This window comes from Scleropages formosus, chromosome 21 (genome assembly GCF_900964775.1).
Source record: "Scleropages formosus chromosome 21, fSclFor1.1, whole genome shotgun sequence".
NCBI classification, from domain to species: Eukaryota; Metazoa; Chordata; class Actinopteri; order Osteoglossiformes; family Osteoglossidae; genus Scleropages; species Scleropages formosus.
The window spans coordinates 1,570,757-1,596,030 of NC_041826.1; the positions used below are offsets into that span (position 1 = coordinate 1,570,757).

At 42.0% G+C, this 25,274-nt stretch overlaps 2 protein-coding genes across 10 annotated transcripts in view; one reads left to right on the plus strand and one right to left on the minus strand.

The window, feature by feature from the left end:
* The window catches only part of zranb3 (zinc finger, RAN-binding domain containing 3), a 38,096-nt gene extending 19,652 nt beyond the window's left edge, over positions 1-18,444 (minus strand). The window contains exons 1-8 of one of the 2 annotated variants that reach the window (XM_018764910.1): positions 18,369-18,444; positions 16,985-17,144; positions 8,196-8,214; positions 7,831-8,009; positions 5,003-5,234; positions 3,661-3,746; positions 2,795-2,966; positions 1,010-1,144 (exon numbers count right to left, since the gene is read on the minus strand). In XM_018764910.1, coding sequence (XP_018620426.1) covers positions 1,010-1,144; positions 2,795-2,966; positions 3,661-3,746; positions 5,003-5,234; positions 7,831-8,009; positions 8,196-8,214; positions 16,985-17,127 — 966 coding nt within the window. In that variant the 5' untranslated portion in view covers positions 17,128-17,144; positions 18,369-18,444. Of the gene's footprint in view, positions 1-1,009; positions 1,145-2,794; positions 2,967-3,660; positions 3,747-5,002; positions 5,235-7,830; positions 8,010-8,195; positions 8,215-16,984; positions 17,145-18,368 lie in introns of those variants that run through there. The other variant, XM_018764911.1, reaches the window with a different exon arrangement.
* Positions 18,445-19,931: 1,487 nt separating this feature from the next.
* r3hdm1 (R3H domain containing 1) overlaps positions 19,932-25,274 on the plus strand; it is a 44,057-nt gene continuing 38,714 nt past the window's right edge. For all 8 annotated transcript variants that reach the window (XM_018764895.1, XM_018764899.1, XM_018764902.1 and 5 more), the window contains exon 1: positions 19,932-20,049. The gene's annotated coding sequence lies outside the window, so the exon portion shown is untranslated. The remainder of the gene's footprint in view (positions 20,050-25,274) is intronic.

Consider the following 25,274-nt stretch of genomic DNA (forward strand, 5'->3'; position numbering starts at 1 on the left):
CAAAAAACAGAAACAATCATTTCAGAATTTCACTCACGATCGGGTTTTTGGCCTTTGTTGAGTTCAGTGTCGCATGTGGTGACAAAGCTTCATTTTTCCCACTCCCTGTCTTGCATACAGAGTTAGCTTCCTTTATTGAACTTTGCTTCTAAAAAGTGGCACTGAAGTAAGTTTGGTTTTTGTGGTTACCAAGGAAACTACTTCAAAACAGCTGGGAAAAGTTCCTGCAGAAAAAGGTAAGGGGAAGTTATAGCAAGAGCTACACGGAGAGGCTATCCGTGTTGCATTGTACACCGCACTGGAGCGCCTTCACACACACCCCGGAGGGTGTCCCAGTGGCCACGTACCTGCATGTCTGAGGCATCTGAAAAAACTGTTTGCTTGCCATGGCGAGGTACTCAGAACACGATCAAGAGCACCATCAAGAGCCTGACAGCATTCAAACAAAACCAGAAAAGCATCAGCATTTTTACATTTAATTTTATTTATATAATTTTTAATTTGTCCAACACCAAAGCTCATGACAAAAGCTTTCATTTCTAGTAACTGGCAGAGGCTCTTTTCTTTGCCTTTCAGCAGTTTTCCTTCTTAAGTTGTTCACAAATAAACAAATGCAACATTTCTTCTAAAAACTAAGAGATTAATTAGGTGAAGCGCACAAGTTTTTATTGTCTGCATCTTCCTTTCCTAATTAGTTCCTGCTGCCTTGGAGAAAAGCATTCATTAACGACCTTGGGATTTTAAACAGGAGAGTTTCAAAACGTATTTGTACCTTGTGATTTTACATATATAATTAATATGAAACAAGTATAAATATTATTTTAGAAACCTGCAGTGCGAAGGTGAAAATGGGAAGCACGAGTGAGTTTGTGGGTTCCCAGCAGTCTCCGCAGACTGAAGGCTATTTGTTGCTCTCGATCTGGAAATATTTATTCAGTCCCCTGGGACAGGTAGCAGCCTCTGACAGCTAAGTGAGGATGCGACACGTGTGCGTTAGCGTGGCCCGTACCTTGGCGATAGCGGTCTGCTTGTACATGCGTGTAACAAGGCCCATGACTTCGGCAAAGGTGTTCTCGCTGTCCTCGGCCCTGTTGACCCGCGTCCTCATCAGCTTCTCCCACTCCTCAAAGCTGGCGATGGCTTCCTGAGCATGAGACGTGGGCAAACACAAGGTCCTCTTTGTGGCACATTCACTTTTCCCAGCTATAGAGGGCACAACAATTAATGGAACTCTAAACGATGCCCTACTTCTCCCTTTCGTCAAGAAAAAAAAAGGAGGAAAAAGAAAATAAAATTCCCAAAGACGGCAGTCTTCTTGTGCCATAAAACGTCAATGCAGGCTAGGTCGGTCACATGGCTCTCCCAATTATAGAACGCCTGTGACAAGCAGGGGGCGAAGATGGAAACTCTCCGTCCCAACATAATAAATCAAAGATAGATAGTTTGTTCTCAAGGTGAAACGCAAGGAGTATTTAGGGAAGTTAGAAAGTCAGGAATTACAGAACCAGGACAGGGAATAACAGAGGAGAACAAACACTGGTCTCCCACACGCACGCACGCACGCACGCACGCACACACGCACGCACACACGCACACACGCACACACACACGCACACACACACACACACACACCACGTAGATCCGCATGCTGATTTCACACATAAATATATACTACCTCACAGATTTTACGTTATGGATGCACACAGGGTTGTTTTTACCTTCATAGAAAATTAACCCAAAGGCACCAAATACTCACATGTTAAAATGCAAAATGATGAACTCCAGTGTCACATTTTCACAAACAAGATTGTAGAGAACAGATTTTCGCAGTTTTACCACACTGTTAATTAACTGTATGCCGGGGTGTTAAAAAAAGAGGCAGAACAATGGCATGTGTGAACTGACAGGGCATGATTTATGGTACAGAACGGCAGGTGAGCTGTCTCGCCGGGGCTGGAGAAGCGGGATGAAGTGGGGCGGGGGTTTCTCTAGCGCCTGCCTTTCCCATCCTGTGACTGGAAGCAAGACAGGTTCTGGAACTCTCATTACGGACGGAGCACACAAGGCGACAGACATGGGGATGCAAGGTGACTGTGCTCAGGGCAGCAGCACACACAAGTCTCAGAGTTTACCTGAGGAACAATAAAAATTCACAGCAGCTTTTCCACTGCACAAATTCTTGAGAGTCCTAACTGTAAATTCCAATGTGGCTTTACATCGACTCACTTTAGTCTCACTCTTTGTTTTAAAACAGTTTCCTTCATTACTACTGATTCAGCTTGTGTGGTTTAATTATGGTAAATCTATGATATCACACCAACAATTGGTTTTCTGCCTATAAAGAACTGGGGTTTGGGAATGGATGGAAAAAACATTGTGACATTTAATTTAAATTATCAAACAAAACAGTTAAAAATGCTTCCCTTTCCAAACATAATAATGCCTTTAAATCTGGATTAAAGCACACACTTCATAAAGAAGTTCCATAGCGTTCTAGCAATATTGGATGCATCTTATTTAATCTCTGATTATCAAATTTTTTGTCGCATAATATCAGAAAGGCACTACGATGCGGATATTAATGTAAACAGTTACTGAAACCCGAAGACAGCTATTCAAATGATCAAATAAAAAAATGGACAGAGGTACAATAAAATGATAATTAGCATTAACCTGACAGTATTGCCTAGCAACAGGCAGACGAAGGGATATAATATGGAAGCAATGAGGTCTATATTTAGCCCCTCCGCCTCAGTGCCCCCGAGCCGCGTAGATAGTTGGGGGGGGGGGGTACCTTGGCTCCGTCTTTGGGAAGGTCGAATGGGATGCGCTGGCGGATTTTCTGGGGCAGTTGGCTGAGCACCTGGGCCTTCAGCCTGCGGATCATCACCTCAGCCAGGCGCTGGTGCAGCTCGTCCAGGTGGGATGCACCCCGGCAGTCCCAATGACGCCGGTTCCCAAAAAATCTGCAGCAACATGATGAATCCCCCAACCCAAAGGGGTTCTGCATCAGCAAACTATGCTGCATTGCGTCAGTCGTGCTGTATTTAGCTTGCCAAGTATCCAAATTTTATTTTACACCAGTAGAAATGATGCCAGTTGAGTTTGGATGTTAAAACCAGAATATAAGAAATTACAATGTAAAGCATCCCAAACTGTCCTTGATGAACTGTTATTTTTCGTAGGTGAAAAACACAGAAATTTCCATAATTATCTACATGTTGCAGAAATGAAGATTACATGTATTTACATTAAGCCCTCTTATCCATGGTGATTAAATTATATATACATCGTTTAAGAACCATTAAAAGGCTTAACAGAACAAAACAGGTTCTCTCCTGTTTTACATACACACTTGAAGCTTTCACTGAGAGCAAAATGAATGTAGGACCAATGGTTGATATAAAATATTCTGATGTAAAAATACTTTTCAGCTACATTACAAATATTTGTGAAAGGCAGCGAATGACAACACAGAGGTGCAACTTTTTTCCTGCGGTAAAACTGTTTGCCAACTACACTACAGTAAGGAATCACATTTATTTGCTGTGTTAATATAAAATGAACTCATTTGAAGGCGCAAGCCACTGAAGGCAATGCTAATGCTCAAAGACAAAGACCTACTGCTAACAGCAAGTGTATGAAAAGCAAGGGAGGTACCTGTAATGAGCGTTACAGTAGCGATTTGCGTACTCAGACCAGATTCCAAACCTCCCAGGGTATAGAGCATTGATCTGCATGAAGAGCTGCGGGGGAGAGAGCATCGTAAGAAGTACCTCTGGGGTAGTGGGTGGGATCAAGCCCCAGGCACAGTATAATACAGATCTACAACACAGCAGGCCCCTCCTGGGTAACAGGCTTACATAAGCAGAATTTAGACAGCAGTGGTCTCATATATACTGTACATAAACACCCAGTGGCGGTCACTGTATTTCATCACGCACATGGGGTGATTACAATGTGAAGAAGAGAGAGCCCATGAGGCTTCCTCAGAAGCAAACATCTCAGCACAGACACAAAGCAGTGTCAGACAAGTGTGAGTGACGACACTGCAAAACTGGAATAGAAACTTTAAGGCACCTAAAATAATAAGGTGTTGGTTTCACAAATTGAAATACGAGCCAAGAAGGGTAAGGGTATTGGTTTTTGTCCAAACACTTCAACACTCATAATAAATGTCATCAAATACAGGGCTTGCCGGAAAATTGCCTCCCCTGCCAAACGAACCCTGGAATTCAAAAGGACACAGCGGGAGGGGCATGGAGGTTAGACAAATACATGTCCCCATGAAATATTTAGGGAGAATGAACCAAAGCTGCAGTGACAATCCAATAATGATGGAGCCACAGTGAAACCTGCTTTTACTTGAGAAGGAAAAAAGGAATAAAAAAAAAAAAACAAGGTTATTTTAATTTTTACAAGACAATGTGATTACAGATGTTTTAAATGAGAACCGCAATATCCCAGAAACCACACAGCCATCTATGTTAATCAAATGTCATTATACTTTATAATTTGCTGTTGTGTACTTGCAAATTATGCTGCTGTAATTAGAGCTAATGCATATGTGTTGCTAATTAGAAAATAAACTGTATAGCAACTCAGCACAACTACGAAACGTGGAAAATATAAGGGTGGAAAATCAGAGCAGAGCCCTCTGTCATCATGCTGGGAAGACTGTCGCAATGATAAAGTGTAAATAAATTTTAAGAGAAATGGCATCTCTAGAAACCTGCTGTCTCTGAAGGAAGCGGGAAAAATGGGACCAAATTTCAGGTTTCTTTACCTTGTGTAATGTGTCAGTGCCATTTACTGGAATGGGCCACGACATCATCACCATTATTTAATTTAAAATTTCCCCATTAAGTCCCCGGCACAAAGGCAATAAAGAGCCAAGCAGCCTTTGGGGCCATAACTTTCCCTTTTGGCCCCAGAGCTAGTAGCTAGCGGCCCACAGAACTGTTGAGAGCAGGATGCTTGATCTCCGAGGGTGGATGTTTACCTCCTCAGGCCGGCCAAGTGCTGGTGTGCCTGTCAACAGGACAGCACGCTGGGCTTTCTGAATGAGTGGCAGCAGGATCTTGCTTCGGGCCGCATTCCTGGACTTGAGATAGTGCGACTCGTCCACCAGTATCACGCGAAAGTCCCGTTGGGTAAGCGCATCGAGCAGGGCGTGGGCGTCACTGGTGAGCAGTCCATAGCCCAGCACAGTGACCTTGCAGCATTTGATGCTGCTGTTCGGGGAACACAAACGGCACCAGAGCTGCAGTCCCCCTTCTACTATAAAGCTTTTTGCACAAAAAAAATCCATTCAAACAATTTTAGTAAATAATGAATGCTTATAGTATCAAAATGTAATACTTGTAACTTTTAACTTACAACTATTCTGTAATTGAAAAGAACAACATCTTGCTCTGGGTGAGGGATAATTGCTTGGTGTTAGCTACAGAGATGTTTAAAAATACCACACATGAGGATATGCAGCCTGCTGCGCAGATTCAGAGTAAATGTTACCATGACAGCGAACAACAGGTCAACGTCGGTTGATGCTTAAATTCTAAAAAGAGTGGGAAACTTCGGCAAGAAGAACAAGCTAATTTGTTTGATTCTTTTTCTAGAAATATTTATATCTGTGAAGCAGTACTTCTATGGATGGGAGGCAGCATGAAAAATTCTCTTTCCACCAGTTCTCCTTTAAAAGCCAGAGCAGAGCAGCTCTCAGGACAACTTTCTGAGAAGTGCTTGATATATATTGTGACCATCATTAAAGTTTAATTAATCATTAAAATACAGCAAATTAACTATTAAAAATGCACAAACTTAAGTGTACCTGCATTAACAGAGAGTATTAGCATTAAAAATTATACTGATACTAAATAAAAATGTAGGGGAATAGCCAGTGGCAAGGAGAAAGGAGGTCCTTTTACAGTTATTAACTGATGCTTTTCTTCAAAGTGACTTAGTGTTAAGCTTCTTAGAAACATCATACAAAAGGATAATTTTTTTTTGCTAAGTGTATCTTAATTATTAATTACTTCACATTTAGAAAACAGTTTCTAAAATAAATAATCAATTATCTTGTTATTAACACAAACATGTAAAAATAGTTTCCTATTCTCAAACAAACCTGCTTCATTTAACACCTTAACATAAAAGACACTAAACTAGTTTTATGTACTAACTTATGCCTCCAGCAGCAGGCTAATTTTTACTGTAACAATTGAGTATTGGTACATTGCTTAAAGGTACTTCGACAGAACGTGGTATTCGAACTTGGGTCCTTCAGGTGGCCACCACTCACCCCTTCGCACAGCCTCCACCAGCACCTCAGAGTCATGCATGAACATGTCACAACACTGCCAAGCTAAGGACAAAACAGCCTCAAACACTGAGAGCATTACCAATGTTGGGTAACCCTAGGTGTAAGATCCCACAAAGGTCATCATGTGCTTGTTTAGTTAAGTTTCAAAGGGTCCTGAGAGGACCTGAGAGCTGGTGTGATGACTGCGGTAAGACAAGCCACACATCTCTTTCACTCTTCCAGAGACGCAGGCAACTCCAGTTTTCCACTGACAGCTCAATAAACTCATCAATCCAGCCCTTGTTAGTGGGACACGATTCCCATTCCAAGTACACTGCTCATTCCAAGTGCATTCTGAGGCATTGTGTGGGGGGGCTGCCACCTGATACAAATCTCTGTGTGACACTAGAATAGCGGCAGAGTAAATCCTGCATGTTCACATCACCATCCTGGGTCACCATTCCCTTCTTAGACTGCCTTGTATTTACAGTAGATAACACAAAACTAGGGAAATTAAGATATTGTGGAAAAGCCTAGTAAATGGAGGGTGGGCGGGGGTTTGTGTATTACTTTTGAACTACAAAACCTAAATGTTCTGTATAGAACTCAACTTCCCATTACTACCAGATGCGAGATTAATAATAAAAATAATTAGAACTTTGATGTATACTGACATTCAAGAATAAGAACAAAGCAACTTGTGAATTATTATTCTGATGTTTACAATTTATGACTGCACTGGAACTGTCATAAAGTACAGAATGGTTACACTTATATACTTATGTTTTTTTAAAAAAAAACAATTGTTATATCTCTGGGTTAAATATAGAAACAAGAACAAAAACCCTGTGTGATGTAAAGGTGGTCCTTCATTTATGAAATATGTGACTTATGACAGCCGTCCCATCAACTTTATACTATTTGTGTCCCGACGTTTGGTCGTAGCGTCTAAGAATGAACAACTACCATCTGCTGTATGATAACACTGACCGCGCTGCCACAAGGCACCACATTTCATATTGATTTACTGTGTCGATGGTTGTCTTTTATGTACAAAACGTTTTATGCACAGAACATTTAATTTGTGATTCCATTTAAGTTTTATTTAAATGGCTAGCAAGCAAAAACATAAGCATTCTGGTAGTTCTGAAAAAAAGTCAAAGGCGGCAGATCTTGGAAAAATGAAAGTGAAAACAATGCAGCATGACAATATAGCAGTGCACTGTATATTCCATGTTAGTATTATTTTACTATGAATAATGTGTGAAATGAGTGAAAAAATAATACAATGTAGCATCCATGAACGTTGATGGTTTATATAGTACAGTAAAATGGGGTTAGTGACTTATAACATCGCCATAATGGAACCCCATTGTAAGTCATGGACCACCCGTAAATCTGAAATGGTACTTACATACAAGTACACTGGAAGTGTGTGTAATTAGTAGGTATCTTTATAACTTTATCTTTGTTACGTGAAGACCAGAGAGCATGTGTGATTAGCTGTGTGGAAACACCGGTCCTCTTACGATATGTCTGACTTGCTATCCACAAGGTTGATGTCCTCAGGGCTCAACTCTGGGATCCACTTCTCCATCTCTTCAATCCAGGGGTATCTGAGTGAAGAGGGAACCACGACGAGGAGCGGCCACTCCTCCTTGTAGAGATATGCCACAGCAATGGCTTGCAGCGTCTTCCCCAGGCCCATCTGGGCAATCACACAAGCAGTAGTCGTGAAAAATGACAATGGTAATGAATGCACCACAAAACAAAAAAGGCAAAGCACAGCATGTTGTTAAGGTAAGTGATGGATTTATGGTCATAGTACCATTCTGACAAAAACAAAAATGCAGAAGCACACCTACACTTGGACTATGAGCTCCGTTTCACGTACCTCATCAGCAATCATGCACCTGTGTGTTTGGGGGGGGGGGGGGGGTGAATATACAGAGAGAAAATGCAACAGATCACATTTCTGTTGAGTTTCACACCTTCAGCACTGTCAAAACATGCACATGCAAAATTCAACATTCTTAATTTTTCCATTTTATTCTTAGAAGCAGGGACACTAAGTTCCTTAAATGTCATCTGCCTGATCTTTGATGTTTTTAATGATGACACATCAACCTATTGGAGCCTGCCAGAGAATTTCACAGACCACACAAAGTAAAGACACAAGCAATAAAATTTCTAATCTTTCACCCATGATGTGTTGTGTTGCTTTTATAGTCCATCGTTGGGTAGCTTTTTTAAACTGAAAGACAGCTTGTTCCCTTGCCAGGCATGGCCCATGTTGACTCACAGGTTCTTAAAATCTCTAGGTGCATTTTCACTATTGTGCAGGAGATGGATAACAGCAAACATCTCACAGCCAACATCTGAAACGGGAGAGCCAAACATTTACCCTGTTCTCCAGCTAACGCTCGGAAGCACAGTTAATCAAATGACAGGGAGGTAAGAAAGAGAAAGGGCATTAAGAGCTTCAAAACTTTTAAACCCTACAAGAAAATAAAGAGCTTAGGTCACACAGCTGTTTTCCAAGGCATAATTAGGCTACGTGAAGCAGCCCGAACCTTCAGACACTACCCCCAGGTTATCACCTGCATTCTTGCATTAGTACAAAATTCAATAAAGAGGACAACTGGGGCTTAGGTGTCACTGCACATAATCACTTGTTTCCACAGCATGGCCCCAGGGCACGGTGAGAAAGGAACATCTACTGTTGTCTCTCTCAAACGGTTGGTCCACAGAGACGAGTACTGGCCAATGCTGGAGGTTTACAAGTGAGCCAAACAAACCCAAACTCCAAAGTCAAACTCAAAATGTACATAAGTTAGAGGTCGATCTCAAGGTCAAAGCTTCTTCGGAGAACTTCAAACACTTATTTTGAAATGCAAAAACGTCAGTGACAATCAGAGAAGCTGCATGCCACTGCTTTCAAGTTTGAGTAGCTGAACTGGAGATGGTGGGCTAACTGGAGGAGTCACAACACAGGCTTGGTAAGGGTGTGTCCCAAAAAAGTGTCACACTGGTGCACTGCCAACATCAACAACAGTAGGCAAAATCCACTGTATCCCCTCAAGGGGACAAACGCGCTCACAATTAATGTAGCAGAGACAACAACAGGGCAATTGGAAAACTCCTGCTGACCTGGCATGAGCTAATTTGATGCTTTAAATGTGTACACATCCCCTGTTTAAAAGATTTCCCACCGCTGCATTTTGCTCTGAACAAGAAATCCAAAAAATTACTAAATGAAATACAGGTCCTCAATCCCTTATCTGCATTTCAGTTTTCAGAGCCCTTCATAACTTATGATGACAGGATCACTGATGTGTCCTCTTATCTAAGATCCTCAAGCAACCAGACAAAATGAACATTTATTGCATGTTTGTATAACATGTATTCAGCTAAATTTGAACCTGTATATATTTGAAGTTTTACTGAATGTTTTCTTTGTAAGTTTTTTGCTGCTAATTAGTATGTTTATATCTATAGTGTCCCCTCCCCCTCCGGCCTTACGCCCTGTGTTACCGGGTTAGGCTCCGGTTCCCCGTGACCCCGTATGGGACAAGCGGTTCTGAAAATGTGTGTGTGTGTGTGTGTGTATCTATAGTGTTTTTATTATACAGTATTGTCATATATTCTGTGTTTTTTACTGTATTTATTATTTTATGATTTGTGTAGGTAGCCTTGTGTTTTTTATGTAGCATCATGGTCCTGGAGGAACGATATTTTGTTTCACTGTATACTGTACCAGCTGTATATGGTTGAAATGACAATAAAGCTGCTTTGAAGTACTCGAATATTTATGTGCTGTATTAATCTCACATTTACCAGTTTATCAATATATAAACTGTAAATAAATTAATACTATTCAAAGTCTTAAATTTATCCCAGTTAGTGGGAATATTCATATGTTTTGCTGCAGCAATATTGTGTTTGCTCACATGGTGCAGTCCCAGACTCCACTGGGGTATTACATAATACACAGTATGTGCCTTGTATTACATTTACATTTATTCATTTCATTGACACTTTTCTCTAAAGTGACTTACAATGATAAACGTTTTCTTACAAGTATTTTTACCCATTTATACAGCTGGGTAATTTCAGTGAAGCAATTTAGGGTATGTACCTTGCTCAAGGGTACTACAGCTGAAGGTGGGAAATCAAACCTGTGACTTTTGGGTCCAAAGGCAGCAGCGCTAACCACTATGCTACCAGCTGTCTTAACTGTATTACTTCGGTAAAATCCAAAAAATTCTGAATTCACAAACATCTGTCCCCGAGGGATTTGGATAAGGGATTGTAGACCAGTACAACGTCAGCTGCCTGCTGCGCTAAAGGCTTTGCAAGACTCCATCTAAGGCTCCTTCGAATCGTGGCATACTTCACAACGTGTTGCTCTCACTGATTATCACTCCATTGTAAAATGATGCTTATCCAATTGCGAATCCCGACACGTTCAAAGCTGAAACCTGTCGTTTACCTATTATTTGGTCTTCAAAGCACACTTAACTGCTCCTGCGAGATCCAAATGATGCTCTAATTACAGCTTCTGTTTTGATTAAACGGACTGGTTTCATACATTGAAAACCTGTAAGAAAATTGCCACACTTGTCAAGACTGCTGACAAAAAAATAAAGTACGGTGGGAAAAAAATGTTCCTGAAGCTTGATGTGTAGCTTTGACAGGTAAAGTATTTCAACTTCATATTGCCAGTAGCCTTCGTAATTCACAAAATCCCTTTTGTAAACAACTGCAGCGGATGAAGTTCTTTATTATTCTTTGTGGTGTTTTTCTTTTTTCTTGCTTGCAATAATATATCTCACTGGGATCGTCCAATCAAAGCTGACAGTTTTATTAGCTGCCTTTGCCTGGGTTACAACCTCTGCCTGTTTAATTTCGCTTGTACAGAAATGACGGTTTATTTACAGCACCTACTGTGCTCCCAAAGCGATTGTAACGGCAGAGGCTTTGCTACAGCAAAGGCCTTTGTGAAGGAGCACTGCTAATTCCTCGTCCCTAACCCCAGATCCTCCCCCTCACTACAAAGGCTTGATGAATGTAGCGCCCCCACCCTCGCTCGCTACGGCTGGCTTTCTATTGTTTTCTTCAACTACTTTTTGTTTAATTGCTGGGGAAATCGTGCGCCTGTACCAAGGCAGACACAATGGGTGAGACTCCAGTCAGGTGCTCACCATATCTGTGTCCATTAATCGCGCTCCTTTTCTTTCTTTCCTTTGTGTTTTTATCCCAATGTCAAGTGGGCGGCTTTCTCTGTGGACGGCACTGCCAAACAGCATGAAACTTTTGGGACCCATGGAGGCCAAGTGTCAAGAAACACGCCCCACATCCCAAGGAAGGGGTCCCATCTGGCAGTAATGCTACAATGAACCGTGCGTGACCATTCCCTGTGCAATGAAAAGAATAATCTTAAAATGGAGGGCCAGTTGCTTCTGGTATATTTTACATTCTGTACTGTACGGTATGCTGAAGGCAATGATGAAAGATAAACTGTTGGGTGAAAACTCCATTGTCTGTTCAGCTGGAACCGATTTTTATATGCAGAACAATTCCAGAAGGGCATCAGTGTAACTGGAACTGAGCTATATCTAAAGAAAGCCCAGCCTGAGAATCTAGCCTCAATATGATGGTTGCTGCAGAAAACTGAAGGCACTGAGGATTAATAAAACTTGACAAAAATAATCCGCGCAAGGCTGCAATCAGAGCGAGTTACACTGTTAGATTCAACAAGAAGACTAATTTCAAACATGTCACATTTGCCATAGGTGGTTAAACACTATTCAATGTATGTTCACCTACCAACAATATAGCACTATATCAGCATTTTTAACTTATGCAACACAAAGAACTTGTATCTGAGAATATGCATGACATTACTGTAACTAACTTGCACCCAGGGAACTAATTATCAAAATTGCTAATTACCTAACAATTCTAGGTTGTTACTGACCCCAAGCACACGTCTCACAATTCCAATCAAGTCCAGATGTAAAATAATTCTTACTGTACCATGAGCCCTGGGAATAACTGGCTAATTTACATTTTGGTGGAGCTTGATAGCTGAGGCACGCAGTAAATTAGAGTGACTCCGTTTCGGCTCACATTGTCTCAGCAAGAGCTCAGTTACATCGCTCCCGCGCCCACCCCGCGTGCCTCCCTGGTTCAATTTTATACTTATTACTTTATTGCTATCAACTTCTCTCCAGGTTTGCATAGAGCAGTTAGGCAGGAGAGCTGCACGTAACGTGAAGAAACTAATAGTCTCCCTTTGACAACAGGATAAAACAGGGGTGACAAGAATCTGTGCCAGATTTTACAGGGTCTTCGGAGGACACCCATGCCAGAATAATGAAGGGAGGACACAGGGTGCCTTTACAAATCAGCTACAGCATGTCCTTGCTGTACTGACCTTCTGAGAAAACTCCTCCCAATAAGACCTTTTTTTTTAAAAAAAAAAGTCTGTCTGAAGGAGAATAGAAAGAAAGAAAGAAACTGATGCTCTTGAGATGAGTGGAAGTCACTGCTGAAAAGGCAGCACCCAGTTGCTGCCCCTCAACCAAACGGGGCACCAGAGCCTTTGGCACAAGTCAGACGCAGTCATTCCCCACCGCTTTACTCTGAAATTACCTCCTTGCTTAGAGAGAGGACAGGGGCAGAGGTGAAGCCTCCCTTTTTCTCTGAATGACACGTGCCACAAAAAAATTAAGCAGCAGAATTACACCATGTATTTTTTTTTCAAAAGCAGTAAATCTGGTGCTGATATGCAATGCTCTCCAGCTCTGCTAAGTATAGACCCAACAACACAGACAAGTGTCTACATCACGTACAAGACTCATTAAATGATCTCGGCTGGTTGCCGTGGTAGTCCGCCCATATCCGGTCGCCAGCTACCTTACGCCTACTGGCAGGGAGTGGCGCTATTAATAGTGCTCTGTATTTAGCTTAATGAACAGTGAACACAGAGCAACGGAATAGTTTGTGCTGCATTCTTTTTCTTTATAAAATCCACCCACCACAGCATGAAAGAAAGAGCGGGTGAAGGTGGGACACGGACGTGGGCGTCTCAATGTTCTCTGGGCCCCAGCCCACCGGGTTGAGTCAGAGAGTGCCGCTACTTCACTCCCACGCACCGAACACTGCAGCCACCTTTTTGACAGAGCACCGCCAGCTCTCTCCCTCTTAGGCCTTGCTGGGTGGGGAACTGCAGCCAACATCTATTTCTCTGCCTTCTGTCAGCTCATGACGCACAGACCCTTACATATTAAAGGCAGAGTAATGTACTGACACCGCATGTTATGGGCTCTTTATTTCAGTTCTTATTTCTTAACTGAAATCATGCTTTATTTACCATGTCATAATGTGCCCTCCTGCACCAGTTCAAATTTCACTTTGTCGTCATTCCACACTTATGCAGGTGTACAAGGGAGAGTAAAATACCCTTCCACTGGGCTACAGGGTTATAATAAATTCAACAGAACCAGTAACAAATATTATTTGGTTTTTAAAACAAGAAAACAGGCAAGAAGGATGATGATTGAGAGAAATATAAGTATTTACACTCAAAAGCTTAAACAACAACGATAACAAAAAAAAATCTAAAAGGCACTTGTGTATTAGCAAAACAAAGAGAAGCACTAAGAGCCGTAAGCAACGTTAAAAGTAACTATAAGATACACATCAATGACTGGGGGTATTATGTGACATAGAGCTGGCGGGAAACAAGAGCTGAATCCCCCATCCCAGGAGAGACCCCAGGCAATCCCCACGTAGGGGGCACGCAGGGCAAGCCTCATAGGGGCAGTAAAATGAGCCACTTAACACCTCACGAGATAAAAGGGCATGTTGTCAGACATTTGTTAGGAGTGACTTATGAAAAAGAAATGGCTGCTTCACTACATGCTGCAATACATCAATACATACTGTATTTTGGCTGTTATTTAGGACTCCTGAGCAAATCGTTGCATGGAGTCTATTGATTGTCTGTACAGAACATGGCGTTTGACATAATGGGACCCGTGGGGCCGTTAAGACCGTCTTTAGATAACAGGTTTCCTGTATTGTTTCAATAAATACTCTGCATAAGGGCTTCTGTTCAGACAAGACAAAAGATGCAAGCCACCTTTAACATATTCACAACTACTTTAATATATTTTATCTAATTTTAGAGAGACCACTGAGATTCAGTGGGCAGCGCTGTTGCCTCGCAGTTGAGGTCGAACCTCGTCCCCGGCTGTCTGCATGTTCTTGATCCGGTTTCTTCCAGTTCCTTGCGCACCCCAGACATGAATTTTTTCCATACTGACAACTCAGTATATTCCATAATGAGTGAGTTTGAGCATCTGCCTTCTTGCTCCTGAGCTGAGCTTCAGATCACCACAACTCTGCCTGGATCAGACATTTGTGTAAATCAGCAGTCGGCCACATGTAAAAATGTGTGGCCAGCTTCATTTAGGTAAACCAAATTATGCTACATTACAAAAAAATGCTTAAATTGCTGAATGAGTGCCTATCACACTATTTAGTCAAGGCATTAAAAAAAAATTCCACCGCAGGGAGTCTATGTTCCATAGTGTTGCCATGTGAATGGCTTGGTGTCAAGCTAACTGTCAACACTGTGGATGACGCACTCTAGTCACGAGCTTCTCAGTTCATTTATGACAATTATTTGTCATTTCTGCTTCTTGTTAAGTATGCCACCTATGCCATAGTATTATGAGATGAGGCATAAAAATGAGGTACATCTGTGACACAAAATAAATGTAATGTGCAAGATAAAGTATGAGCAAAATTAGTTTTTCAGGAGGTGAAATACCTTTGCAAAGTTCAGTTTTCCTCATTTAGATGTAATAATTATCAGCTAACGCAAGACTGTCATCTCATTTTTAAATCTGAGACAAGAATTGTGAAATGGCAAAAATATTGTTTTGTCAAACCTGTTTTTTTTTTTTTTTTACCTTGAATACCAAAGTTCTAAATTAAATTTAGTTTCTGGTTTTGTTTTTTAATAACATTGAGACAATTTCTGTGGTTGACTGGTAACTGGTCAGGAAAAAATGGTTATCCACCTCTGGTGTAAATAAATGAATAAATCAATTTAGCTACCCCATCTAAACCCACTACTGTGACGTCTTGCTAGATTTAATACTGTGCAGAAATGCGGTTTTTGCTGGTTCCAGCAAAACTGCTAAGAATTGATTACTACAAAAATAAATTACATAACTGAACAAGAATCATACAAAAATGAAGAGATTACAGTTGGGATTTATAATTCCAACACAGTAACATAAGTGTATGCATATTAGAGAACTTTGTTATGAGGACAATTAGACTTTTCCTCTTCACTTTCATTTGCAATCTGCTCTATTATCACTTCACAAAAATATTTACATAATTTTTCTGTTATGATCTCCAGCATGCAGAGAGAGGGAGCATGTATCCATTTCCATTTTTCAGGAAATCTACCTACACATTTTAACAGCGCCAAACATAGCTCTTGAGCCGCTTCAGAGAGAGGCCCCTCGCAATGGTTGCAAACCACCCACACCATGATTATGTAAAAATAACAGGGCGTCAGATCTGTCGCCCCCATTGCTGCAGCATGCGTGACCAATGAGCTCCTCAAAAGCACCGGTGAACGCAATTGGGATCAATGATGACCGATTGTGACCTGCGCTGTGCTCCTTCTCCTGCTGTAGCTTTCACTCAACCCTCTCTGTTCTTATGCTTGTTGCTCCCTGAGAAACACACATTGGCTCTGTCCTTCTTCACTATCACTGTACACCACAGCTGGGCCTCAACCTCTGCCTGTACATGGTGGCCATAAAGTCCCTGTGCAAGTTAATTAAACTACATTAGAAACTGTCTTGTATGCTCCCTTTGCATCTTTCCATTCTTTGCACTAATTTTAAATCTTTTCCCATACTGTTCTGGGAACATCTTTTTCCACAAAGCAGATGAAAAATATATCAAGCAGGAACCATAAACATGTTTATCACCAAATGACACAAAGTCATGCACAGGGACTCTGCGGCCATTCTGTATGCCTAACCTTTGCTGCTACCACCCTTCCTATGTGAAGAAGCAGGGAAAGTGGTTTCTATCTGCCAAATCCGCAGCATGTATGCTGTTGTGGGAAACTAAACATGTCAGACTCCCCATGATAGTCTGTTCACACCTTGCTCTATGCATGCCAAACAAGACTCCCCAGCATTCCCTGTGGCACACCAGCCGTGGCGCTTGTCTTCACACAGCTATCACCCTCTTATTTCCTGTTCACTCTGCCACTGATCAGTTGATAGCTGTGTATCAATGCCATGCAGACTCCTCCCACTTACTACAGCCACCAATGTATTTGCTCTATGTGCACTGCAAACTATTAAGATGCAGTGCATGCAATTTATGGGATTATCACATGAGCTTTGAAAGACTGTGAGCTATATGATCTGTCAGCAAGCCCAATCTCATAGGAAACCCAGGTGTCAGGTAAGAAAGGCTTCTCAAGCAGCATCCCATCTTGCTTGTCTGACATTTGGGGAAGAAAATGAGAACATTTTTACAGGTGGCAAGGGAAGCTGACATCAGGATATGTCCACCAAATACCTGTCTTCAAACTGTCCAGGAGCGTCTCTCCCAGTCTGAGTAATGGGCACATACCTTCCATTTCTAGAGAGTGCAAATCTGACACCCTCCTTCTGGAAAGGCATCAGTCGCTGACGCAGCTTTTCTGGCAGCCGTGACAACTGGTCATCATGCTCAGCTTCCTGTTGTGCAGGGTCCACTCTGTGCATTTTGTTCATGATGTGCAGGACTGCTTCTGTGGAAGTGGCAAGAGGAGTTTCTCAGAGGGGAGGAGAAAAGAAACACCTTCCCAGTCATGCGGCGCCACTTCTCAATTGTCAGCTTGACGCCTGCAACCTGCTAAAGCATCTGTTAACAGCATTTTTTAAAGTCAGACACCAAGTGGAAAAACCACTCTTGGACACGCAAAATCACCACCGATTTTCTTGGAATGCAGTGGTTAAGTGCCATGGATTTCAGTGGTTCCTAGTGCCGGTGCCTGAAGCAAAGCTGAAACACTGTCCACTGTAGAATACATATGTAAAATTATGATGTCCAGAGACATTTCTCATTACAGCTACATTTGTTTAAGTGCCTGTCAAGGTTTAAATAAAATTTGCTTTGTCAAGAAATTAAGATTAAATATGAGGACAAGGAGTTAATCTTTTCTTTTTCATAATTAAAAATGTTCTTTCTCTGTAACCTCTATAACACCATTACAGGATCTTGTTGAAAGTTTAGTCAAAATAAAATGGTAAATCATTTCGAAAGACATTAATGGGCCGACTGTGATATTTGGAGAATTTTTGTTTACTAAATCATCACAGCAACCACCACTGTGAGCAAAAATGCTGAGGATTCTCATCACCCTATTTTATTTACCCAGTGGCAGAAACACAATGAGACGCACAAAGCATAACCCACAAATGGGTGTAAAATTTACACCGCTGTCTGAAATCTACATTTACACTGAAATTACTGACGTGCAGGTGTGTGCAAATGTTGTCAGGGCTGAAGGTCCATGCTAATATTCACAGACAGGCCTTCCAGAGAGAACACATGGTCACACAGAGGAGCACCCCTAGCTGATTAAGTGTGGTATTCATTAGAAACACACTGCCAACACTTTTTGAACTTATATTCTTTTAAGATGTTTGTATATGTTGATCCTAATAATAAGTCTAAATATTTCAGTTCCTTAAATCTACTACTGCTATCAAACTGGTGAACCTCACCCAGCTGAGTGTCCTGCCTAACTCAAAAGTAGGAGTGCGAATGCGTGCTGCAATGCCATGCTCGTAGGAGCTGTCATGGATATAGTGCCACCACGTTTGGACTCTATTATCTATAGGGCAGAATAATAGAATTTGACTTGTAACTAAAAATTACGGTACAAATTTCCCCAGCAAAAATAAATGAAGAAGAAAAAAAAAAAAAAAATCAGTGGTCAAACAGCTAACCATCCATTGTTGTGAGTCACCTGAGAAGAGGATCAGTTATTTAACTTAGAAACTAATGGTGTTGCCCTGCTTGGTCCATCAGCTCCTGGCCTAGGTTAGGCTAAGGCTTAGCCGCCATGATTCCTAGGCAAACGAAACGGTTTATACAAAAATAAAAAAAATTACAAGGCGTCGCTTAAAATAAATGAGAAATTCGCCTGAGGGAACGAGCGGAGCACCGTCTTTGATTTACGTGGGTGGGGCAGAACTTCTCAGAACCGCCGGACGGTGGTCGTTAAGTTAACTTATTATACTAGTTGGACGAGAAACGACGCGCACACCGTGAGCGTGACCTCCGACTTGCACGGCTGCCCTGCTGGACACCGGCGTGGCGTGATACCGGACTGTGCCGCTGGCTGGGATTAACACGAACAAAAAGTACACGAAGTGACGAACACAGGTCAGGTACTGGCTATGATTAACACGAAAACAGTACACGAAGTGACGAACACAGCTAGGTCAGGTAAACTAGTCAGTGTGTGGCAGGCAGGCAGCAGGCACGCACGCACGCACGCACGGCAGCCCGAGCCAGCGAGTGTCTCGGAGTCAGGACCTCCGCCGGGCTCCTCAGAGACCGCACCACAACACAGTGTCAGGTTGAAAGTAAAGGCCATAATATTTGTTAACAGGTCACCAAGAAAGTTACCTTAACTATGACAGCCAGACAAAACAAATGCACTTCGACAGGGTGTACGCCGTAAAACACCATTAGCATTTCCCGCGCTACGGTTTCCGTCAGCACTGCGTCTTGTGTCATCAATGCGTAGAAAGATGCGTCAATACGTCCCACACACGCGGGCGCCACTTGTCTGTCCAAATAAATTTAGAGGGGTTTTCAGTTTAATCGGAAAATCTGCTTATTATAAATTTTTCGCTATTCATGTATATGGATGCGTGGAAAATAAAAGTAAATTGTAAAAATAATATAAGTAGTAAGAATGCAAGATTATCGTAAAATGGGCTTCACACGCAGTTTGTCAAATTGTTTAAATTTCGTAAATGTATTAGTATTGTAAATCTAATGTATTTTTTTAAAGGTTTCCAACTTTCGAATAAGTTTCGAAGACTGGGGGTATGTGATTTTGAGATGCTATTTCTCAGCATTCATTGTGTGACACTACACACATGATGACATGCCATGCCATGGCGTTGAAAGTTTAAACTTTATAACTAACTTAGTTTAATTTACCTGGGATTTCGTTCCAGCCTCAGGTAGCTTTCTACCAATATAAGCGGAGCTGCGCGTGATATCGTATTTAACTCACTAACATCTCCATGTAGTACTACTTTACCACCACTTTAGGACTACGTCTTTAATTTTTCACATTCACTGAAGCACACTACCACCAAAGCACTCAATGTGAGCACGCATTGTTAAAATCATTTATAAAAGTGATCGCCTTGGTCCCGCCCACTCCCGTAGGCGTGTGTCATTCAAATTCAAAGCAACCGCGGATTGATGCGTCGTCGTTATGCTTTAATGTAATTGGCCAGAGGGAGTTGTCGGTCATCGTGTTTCCTGTCCCCTCCCGTCTCCGTCCGGCGATACCGGATTCACACTCTCCCTTGCCAGGCTCTAGTGTTGTCTATGTAGGCTAAATATAACATATACTATCCTATTTTTGTTTTACACCACAGAATACTGGCACCCTTAGGCATCCGGTAAGGAAGCGTTTATGCTTTATTTCTGTTGTTCACGAGGTTTTCAAAGACGTGCGGTGCAGTAAATTGAGTAATCCATGCCACTCAGTGGCAGTGAGTGTTAACCAGGCCTTGCATGATTACAACGCGCTAGCAGGGGCCATGCTAACTGCTAACTTCTGATGCTAACGGGCATGCTAGCCCCAACTGGCTCTCTGGAAATCCGCTGTGGATGCCGGCACGCCTGTCTGTTGTGAGGTCGCTAATGTTCCCACGAAAGGGACTAACGAGAGCGGCTGGATCAGCTCGCTGGGGTTTTTATTGTCGGTGCGAGGAGCAGGCCTGCCGGGCTCATTGTGTCCGTCGTCCACGGTCGGTCCAGCCAGGGCAGGGTGTCGCAGTGAGTGAGTGACGCTGTCCGGCTCCGCGCCTTTCGTTCTCAGTCAGATGCCTCCCGTTGATGCTATAATAATAATAATTATTATTACTTACCTGTTGGGCTCTTCGGCCTGGTACTGTAACTTGCTTTACTACAGGGCAGGCGGCTAAGTAAGCCAGGAGCCAGAGGGCTAGCCGAGTCGAGATTCAGATTCGATTCACGATTGTCACAAGTTTGGCCCGGAATTAGCCACGGCACGTTTGTTTGCGGCTAACACAAACACTCTCACTCTGACTGCCTGGTACTGACAGTACTGATCATAATGGTAAAGCAACATGTAAATGGATTATGCCATGGAGAGTGTAATAATACAGTAGTGCACAGCAGCTACCTGTTAGTTAGCTGCTGCAGTGGTTGCGAATAATACGTCCACTGCTTCCAAATTATACACTAGTGTGACACTCTTATACAGCACATCTTGTCCACATTGATTATGTTGCCTTTGATTGATGAAATAAATGTGTGAATGTGGTCATGCATGGTGGTCAGACAGTGGGAATGAGCTCAATCCAGGTCTCTCTCTCTGTCTGTGTGTGTGTGTGTGTGTGTGTGTGTGTGTGTGTGTGAGAGAGTGAGGTATGTGCATATATAAATGGGAAAACCATTCAAGTTGCCTTGGCAAGGACAAAGATAAATGAATAAAGCGTGATGAAAGTTTCTTTGGATCCAGTACATCATCTTGGGCGGCAGAATTGCACCATGGTTAAAGCGAGTTTCTTAATTTGAAAATCAGATCAGTATTTTATTGTTTGTCCTAAAGGAACATTGACCACATGTAGTGTTTCTGTGCATGACTTGAAGAGTACTTTAACTACGTTTAGTCACTGCACTCGGTAAATGTTGCTGGTGCGTCTTTTGGTGTGTGATTTGAACAGATGTACCTGTTTACCATGCCTTAGTATGTGAGTAATGTACTTTTTGTTCTATTAAGATGTCAGCCAAATTAACAATAATAATAATTGTAATAGCACTTCAGGTCCCAAGAAGTCAGGCTAGCCATCATCTGTATCATTTATCTATTAACATTATAACCATTGAGCATATTAAGCACTATTTAGTGTACTTTCTCCACAGTGCTTTGGAAATATTCTCAGTGGTGCTTGTTTATGCCGAAGTTTGTTTTTCTTTCTTCTGTTTCCTGCCTTCTGCCTCTGTAAACATTTTTGACCTCATGGCATGCTCGAATCCTAATGCAGAGATTGTGGTTCTTTTATGTCCAACAGTGAAGCCGCCGTTTGACTTCGAGGCTTTTTTGCTTTGATGCTGGGAGCTCGGTGCCGCTTTGGTTCCTTGTGGACCAGTGCCTCAGCTTGCGGTGTGAAGGGCGCCTACTCTGCGCGGACGCTTTTGTTCTCCTCCGCCTTTTCAAATGCAGCTCTGTCAGTATGTAACATACAGATAAGCTTTGTGGAAATACTTTGCAGTAAGGTAGAAGGGTTATATCCTGGGAGAGGATCTGCTGTTGTACTGCCAGGTGCTTTAAAATAAATAGTTTTCTTAAAATGTCCGGCTGTATAAATGAAGAGAGTGCAGAAAGGTGACGCTCTTCAAATGGCTGTGAAAACTCATCACATAATACTGATGAGTGGTGATGATAATGTAAGCATGGATCTGTTAAAGAATTATTAGGGATAACAGTGAACTGGTACTTGTATTGCTTCAGAAAAATGCAGTAAGTACAGTAAATTTTTCCAGTATTGACAAGTAACAGGCAGTTTGGGTGAATAACATGCTGAAATTTCACTGTACATTTCTCTTTTAGATTAGACTTTGAGATCTGAAAAAATTTAATGCCGATAATGCCTCCACTTAGTCTGTTTTTTCTTTAATAAAGCAAATATTGACTTCAGATGGTTTAGTGTGATTTTTTTTTTGAATGATTTCATTTTTTTTTTCTTTAGAGTTTTGCGACAGTAATTTTTATTTTTTTTTTTGCTGCTACAAAGCAGTGTTTCTTCATTTGCTTGCTTCCCCATGGACTGTATGTAATATCTTCCATGCTGCTGGCCACACAGCACTGCCAGGCAGCATTAAATGGCAGTTTCAAACCAGGCTCCCAAAGAAAACGTAAACTGAGGAGCAATACCAATTCTTTGCAGTTGACTGGAGTACAGGTTGATGTGGACCATTTCTATGGAAGGGTTTTTTGTTTGGTTTTTCTTTTTTTTTTTTTTTTACCAATTCTGCTGAAGCTCCTGACATTGTATCAGTGGTACTTGGTGAAAACTAGCCCATAAGTTATATACCCTACACTGCACTGACATGTTGTGGGAAATGCATTTGTTTTTGTATGCAGGGTGGATTTCATCATATTCACCCATGGTGAATACGTTTATCATTACAGTGTTGCCCACTGCGGTTTTATGTAGTTCGTTTTATTTAGTTCCTCTACGTTTCTTCTAAACGTCTCCTTCATTCTGCCAGCCTTTGGGAGCTCTGCAGTTGTGACACTGACTTACTGGGTGATGCAGTCTTCCTACAGACCTGTTCCCAGTAGAAAGCGTGTGAGTTCCCCGTAGTGTCACACACATTTGTCAGTGTGTGCCTGCACAGCAGCCTGAAGTTAACGCTTCCTGGCACCCATTAAGCCTCTTGTTGTGATGTTGCTAAGAGGTGGTGTCTGATTTTCGTGTTCAGACTAGTAGAAGCAGTGCTAGAAGAACTACCAGATCAAAAGACCTCTGTTCCCTCTCTAGATGTTCTCCAGGATTTTCAGGCTGCCTTATCACACCACAGTTACTTTTACTGCAGTATTGTTTGACAATTGTTTCCTTTTTCCATGGCCTGTATCGTCAAGGGAAGTATTAATACCCAGGATTCGAGGGGGGGGTGGTGGTGGTGGTGGTGATGATGATGATGGTGATGATGAGTCATGAACTGGGGTTCAATGGGAACACTCTCGTGGTGGCTGTCGTTACAGAACAAGGACACGGGCTCTGGGGGAGCCCATGTGGAACACCCCCCAGGCCCTGGCCACCAGTGGCACTGCACTACTCACACAATCCTTGGCACTTATCCTGATGCCAGTCACCCCATCATTCTGTAGAGTTATGCTTCTCCCATGTTGCTCAGTGCATTCATAAATTTGTGTATATGTATAATGTTCAGTATAAATGTTATAAATTGCAGTGTAATTACCTTCTAAACAATGATACAATTTAAATGTGGAAAACCCATGTACACAGATACATATTTATCACAGTACTATACTGGTTTCTTTTGGTAGTTTTAGCATGGTGAGATTTGCTTGTTGTGATGGATGTATTCTTAAGCACAATGCATTGCCTTTCTCACAAACTGAGTTTCTCTCCCATGATGCTTTGCATCAATGAAGAGTTATGTGGCGTGAGCGACTGCTTGGCATTTGGTAATGCACGCTTGGGATGCAGACTAGTGCATTTCCCTTAAGAGGAGAAGAGCATGCCGGGAGGAAAGGGTTCCATGACGATTGATATCTCTGGCTCCACAAAGATGAATTTTTCCAGAAATTGACTATGAAAGTCTTTTGAATTTTAAAAGCTCCCCTTTAAATGTCAGTTTATAGTTGATAACACTTGAATACATTTAACACGTTGCTGACCAGACAAAACACTGCTGAAGTCACCACAGAATACTCCCAAGTCACTGGACAGTTTTTACATATATGTAACAACATGATCAAAAATGTGAATTTACACAGGCAAAATGTAGAGTTTTAAGAAATGTCAATTTTGGAGGCTTAGGTGGGTTTAAAGAAAAAACAGAATTCTCATCCAGCAGCAATATGTTAAAATACTAAGGATATACCTCAGGTCTTTATTTTGAGTGCTCCTTTTTTAATTTGTTTTTTTTTTTTTTTTTTCTCCAGGTTTTCATGACATACGACAGATTTGGACTGTGAATAATTTTTTCTACTCTGTGTACCACATACAGTATGTAAAAAAATAAATAAATAAATAAAAATAGTTTTTGTTTTAAATCCTTACCATCACACTTTACGGTTGATGTAAAATTAACAGGGGCCTCAAATGCCCCCAAAGCTTATCTGGTGTACTGTTTGTGTGCTGAATACACACGTCTCAGATGTTGCTGTTGCAGCTCCTGTTCTCTGTTCCCCTTCCGAAACCATGTTTTTGGGGCCGTGCTGGTTTCCGTGGCTCCTGGTTCTTCTGCTGGCATGCTATAATGCCTCACAGATGGCATTCCCCCCCCGCGTCACAATCGCAAAGGTTTGCGCAAGGGTTTTTTATCTTTGTTACAGCCTTAAATGTCATTTGTTTTTAATATGATCTCCTCCCTCCCTCCCTCCCTTGCTTTTTTGTGATGGGAGGTGCAGTATAGATCGCGCACCGTGAATGCCTGCCATCAGTCGAAGGCTCTGCACTGTTTTGCTGTCATGCGATTCCCCCCCCATAAGCTTTGCTTCTTGTCTTCCCAAATCTACCTCACCCCTCCATCACCTCCCCCGATATCTGACACCTGAGCTTTGTTTCGCTTTCGTTTGACACAGAGGCTGGGCTTCCTTCCACCCCCCTTACGACACAGGCCTTGCACCAGGCCAAGATTTACACCTCCTGCAGTTCTGACAGAAGTTGATTAGAGGGTAAAACTGATTTGAGCTTGAAACTGATAACCGTAGATGCACATGGACCATTTGAATAAGCTCATAATATGAGCCAAGGAGGGAGGATAATGCGCTGACTACTTGTTGTTGTTTTTGCCTCAATGTTCTATGCTTGTCCTCTTCCTCATCATGCTGTGGAAGTCCTTCCACTTTTGTGGACTTGTGCTTCAGCAGGGGACAAGTTCTGACCTCATTAGCTGCTCT